Source organism: Gadus chalcogrammus, chromosome 9 (genome assembly GCF_026213295.1).
Source record: "Gadus chalcogrammus isolate NIFS_2021 chromosome 9, NIFS_Gcha_1.0, whole genome shotgun sequence".
Lineage (NCBI taxonomy): Eukaryota > Metazoa > Chordata > Actinopteri > Gadiformes > Gadidae > Gadus > Gadus chalcogrammus.
The window spans coordinates 7,995,519-8,000,518 of NC_079420.1; the positions used below are offsets into that span (position 1 = coordinate 7,995,519).

Below are 5,000 nucleotides of genomic sequence, written 5' to 3' on the forward strand. Positions count from 1 at the left end.
TACACCGTGTTCCGCTGGTGGCAGCCCCAACAGGGTGGGTGGTCCGGAGGCGAGACACACACATTTACGCCATTCAGTCGCTTAGCAGAGGCTTTTTATCTGAGGTGGACTGACAAGCGAGGTGAAGAACGATCAAGGCGTGTCATACAAATTGGAGTAAATGGGAAACATTTCAAAGTGCTGCAAGCTGCAAGTTTCATAATAAAAGTACTGTGAGTTTAGAGTAAAGGAATCTTTAGTGCATAATTAACACACACACACACACACACACACACACACACACACACACACACACACACACACACACACACACACACACACACACACACACACACACACACACACACACACACACACACACACACACACACACACACACTCAAAAACTGCACCTCTTTAGTGTGGCACTGTTATTCACACTTTTATTAATTTTAAATGTGAATCCTTCTTCAATGCTTGTGCCTTACCCTCTGCCCATTGGTCGGTTTTCCGTGCAGGAAAGCACTCTGCGCAGTGGGCGCTGGATGACGTCCTGGTGGGCATGAACGACAGCTCCAGGACGGGCTTCCACGACCGCTTTGACGGCATCGCCCCCCTGCGGCACAACTGGTACCGCATCCAGGGAGGGGAGGTGACCGTGGACTGCCTGTCCCTGGACACGGCGCTCACCTTCAACTCTGAGGCTATTGACAGTGGGTGACACGCAAACACACACACACACACACGCACGCACGCACACACACACACACACACACACACACACACACACACACACACACACACACGCACGAACACGCAAAGACACACACACACACACACACGCACGCACACATACACATACACACGCACGAACACGCAAAGGCACACACACACACACACACACACACACATACACATAAATCATACATTTAAGATGCCCCCGCTTACAGTTTAGCCTACACATGCATGCACATTCTGGCATACATATTCTCATATTCATATTCACTTCATTTCATAGAAAGTGTATATATATATATATATTTTTTTTTTTTTTTTTTTTTTTTTCTCTATTCGCATGCCCACACATACACATGCAGTTAAACATATACAAGCCAGTACATACTTGCATGCATCTCAGCACGCACAGGCATAAACACAAACACATTTGCATATTCCCATTCATAAAATGCATTAATATGTATAGATTACAAAATGAACTACACATGATGTAAAGTGACAAGAATAAAAAAAAAACGGATGACCCACCGCAACACCAAGGGCGACATAACTGTAGCAGTGGCATTAAGGAGTAACAGGATTAGGAACCGGCTTCGCAGTGCCGCGACCACAGCCGACCGAGGGGAGAGATCCAGTCGCGCGTCGCCCACGGGTCCTCCATTATTAATGAGGACAAATCTGAGTATCAGGCGAGCTATTACCGCCTTATTTATACATAAGCACCATGCTGGGGCACTCATCACTTTGGGCAAATATTGCATCAGCGCCACGGGGAGCCATCCATTACACAGACCGGGCAAAGCTAATTTGGCAACGCATCCATAAACATTAAAAACTGAAATTAAATGTAAATTGGTGAGCCGGAAAACTGCATACTGTGGAATTTCCTGGCCTTTCCTGTTAAAATTGTAGCGCACACTTCATTGTAACACACTTCACCAATTAATCACCCAATTTATGTCCCATGTACTGCCTACTTTATAGTCTATCATGTTTAATATCTTAAAATGGAAAAAACAGATTAAAATATAATCTTAAAATAGTTAGAATTTATGATTTCATTCTATTAAAGCCACATTCACATTCATTATCTGCTGTCAAATACTGTGATTAAAACTCTGTATCACAAATTTGTCTTCAGGAAATTTAGCGAGGCGTTATATCTCCAAGAAGTTCTCAGGCAAACTTCCACCAGTGGTAGCCATCTTCTTTCTAAACACTAGCAGGGGGATAGAACTGAAAGCGGAAATCAGCATCAGTTCCTTCACCCTGTTGGTCTTTAGAACGAATATGGAACCAAGATAGCCGCTCCATAAATAAGGCCCATTGCCTCCACGACCGCACTGCACGGGAACACAGACGCGTGGACTGTAATAGAATGAAACCCAGAGTGACTTTAACCGTCCTTCTTCCTCACCAACAAAGCCCTTCTCCCTGTCCCCGCTGTCCCCCACAGAGAAGCCCCGGTACGCAGAGAGCTGGGACTTTGAGGTCTCCGGCTCGTCCTTCCTGCAGTTTGAGATCAGCATGGGCTGCAGCAAGTCCACGTCCTTCTCCCACGGCGTGCGGCTGGAGTACTCCACCGACTGCGGCCGCCACTGGGCCCTCATCACGCCCGAGTGCGTGCCCCCGGCCATCGGCTGCGCGGGCTACACCCAGAGCTCTGTCTACACCTCCACCCAGTACAAGCACTGGAGGAGGGTCACCGTCTACCTGCCCAGCGCCGCCAAGTGAGCTCCGCCACGCGTTGAGTTAAATGTGTTGATATAAATATAAAAATATTTATCGTAGTCATTTACCTGTCACTAGGGAGCGCACAGTTAGGACTACTAAACGATATACTAGGATTTGATATACTACTACTATACTTTGTGTGTGCCGTGAGTTATCGCCGTTATAGCGGGGCTGTAAAGTGATGCAGTGGAGAGCTATGAATATATGGACTCAACAAGTTGTTTAAGAATAATTATCGGAGGTTTTCATTGTGACTTCCTGATTTGCGACGCAGTTTGTGTTTATAAAGGAGGCATGGTGAAGTCAATTTTTTTCTTCATTCGTACATAGTTTTAGGGCGGCAATCTATCCATAAGTGTAATTGGGGCAAGATTGTCAGTTTTTTTCAATCTGGTGGTTCGAGAGAGTATTGCAGGGGCTACATTGGATTTAAGCCTTGAAATAGACATTTTCCCTGATATGTATCCATTGTAATGTAATCCATTGATGTTTTGTGTTTATTTGTGTTTAAAATAAACCTGCTGGGAGCATGAGCAGCATTGCTCACTTTCTTTCCATTGTTTCCCACTGGGAGTTGTATATAAGGGGGATTGTGTATCTTGGCCCAGTCAATCACAATGTACCTGGAAGCCTCCTTAAATAAATGTCTATTTGTGGCTTTGGATTCAAAGCGTCTGCTCGATGACAAGTGCCTGAGAAGTAAACAGTGTTTGGACTGTTTCCCACGCAGTTCCCCCAGGACCCGGTTCCGCTGGATCCAGACTCACTTCACCCCGGGGGCGGAGGGCTGGGCCCTGGACAACGTGCTGCTGGCCCCCGGCTGCCCCTGGATGTGCTCCGGCCACGGTCTGTGTGACAACGGACGATGTGTGTAAGTGCCGACCTTCGCTCAGGACATGGGATTTCACACTTGATATTCAATTGTTTTTTATTCTTATTTTCTTAATAAAATCAATTTTTTTTCAATTTGAAAAAGATTCTCTCCTGGTTTATTTTTCAACCTCTTCCTTCTGTGTTTTAATAAGTTGTACATGAGCACAAGTGCTGTTACATTTGTTGAACAATATCAATAATTTCCCTCTTTCAATCTTCTCTCTCTTACTCTCGATCTTTTCCTTCCACTATCTCTTCTCCCTGTCTCCCTCCCTCCATCTCTTTCTCTATCGCTCCCCTATCTCCCTGTCTCCCTCTCCCTCCCTCTCTCTCTCTCTCTCTCCCTCCCTCCCTCCCTCTCCCTCCCCCCCAGGTGTGATAAGGGCTACGGAGGCAGCCACTGTGTGCCCCTGGTGGCCCTGCCGTCGGTGCTGAGGGACGACTTCAACGAGAACCTGCAGCAGGAGACGTGGCCGGAGGTGTACGGGGTGGAGCGGGGCACGCTCAGCGGGGAGCCCCTCAAGTCGGGCACCGCCCTCATCTTCAAAGGGGTGAGGAGGGGAGGGGGAGGCCGCCGTGAACACCCCAACATCCACACCAGCATTACACGAGAGCTAAGAGACCGGATGAGGACAGAGCTGTATCAACAACAAGATTTCACATCTGAGGAATTTGCTGGGGTATATGGATGGAGGAATACAAGATGCAAAAAAGTGTAAAAACAAATAAGACAAAAATTAGGATATAAAAAAGGACAAAATAATATAATGTAAAAATCTATTGGAATAATATAAAAAATACACATTACAATAGAGATATGTATGTATCAGTGTAATCTGTGTCATTCTGCCTTCTGAGTCAAGTCGAACAATCCATTGATACTTCTGCGTGTAGGACGGTCTGCGTATGCTGGTTTCCCGGGACCTGGACTGTACCAGCACTCTCTACATCCAGTTCTCCTTTAAATTCATCACCAAAGGTACATCTTAAAAACGATTCTATTATATATTGAGGACCTTTTACTGAAGTAGTTTTCAATAAAAACGAAAAACTTGGAGCCACGGACTGAATATTTTAGCAGTGGTATCAGATTTATAATATCCTGTCAAGCTTTTAGATTAAGAGCATTCATCACAAAGAATCCTATTTTATCATATTTTATATTAGTCGACATGAATCCTATCCAGCAATATACTCCACCAGGTGTGTGCTTGCCTATCGTTAACCTGTGTGTGTATGTGTGCGTGTGTGTGTGTGTGCTTGCGCGTGTGCCTGCATGTGTCTGTGTGTGCCTGATCGCTTGCGTGTGTGTGTTGCCTGCGTGTGTGCGTGTGCCTACATGCTTGTGTGTGTGTGTGCGTGCACGTGTTACCATGTGCTCCCCAGGGGTCCCGGAGCGTTCCCACTCGGTCCTCCTGCAGTACTCTGTGAACGGGGGCATCAGCTGGCTGCTGCTGGACGAGTTCTACTTCCCCACCTCCACCGACACCCTGTTCCTCCACCTGCCGCTGCCGGCCAGCGCCCAGAGCAACGCCACGCGCTACCGCCTCTGGCAGCCCTACAACAGCGGTGAGTCCCCCAATAGGAAGCCTGGGAGACCAAAGTGCAAGAGAGATCTTCTAACCAAGCTAATCCAGAGGAACAACTGAGACCCCAAATACAAGACTACTCCTAGG

At 46.8% G+C, this 5,000-nt stretch overlaps 1 protein-coding gene across 2 annotated transcripts in view; it reads left to right on the plus strand.

The window, feature by feature from the left end:
- Positions 1-5,000, plus strand: part of reln (reelin) — a 106,202-nt gene that overhangs the window by 80,648 nt on the left and 20,554 nt on the right. For both annotated transcript variants that reach the window (XM_056598412.1, XM_056598413.1), the window contains exons 32-38: positions 1-34; positions 498-692; positions 2,174-2,447; positions 3,182-3,322; positions 3,698-3,875; positions 4,219-4,303; positions 4,711-4,893. The exon at positions 1-34 is cut by the window's left edge and continues 125 nt beyond it. In XM_056598412.1, coding sequence (XP_056454387.1) covers positions 1-34; positions 498-692; positions 2,174-2,447; positions 3,182-3,322; positions 3,698-3,875; positions 4,219-4,303; positions 4,711-4,893 — 1,090 coding nt within the window. The remainder of the gene's footprint in view (positions 35-497; positions 693-2,173; positions 2,448-3,181; positions 3,323-3,697; positions 3,876-4,218; positions 4,304-4,710; positions 4,894-5,000) is intronic.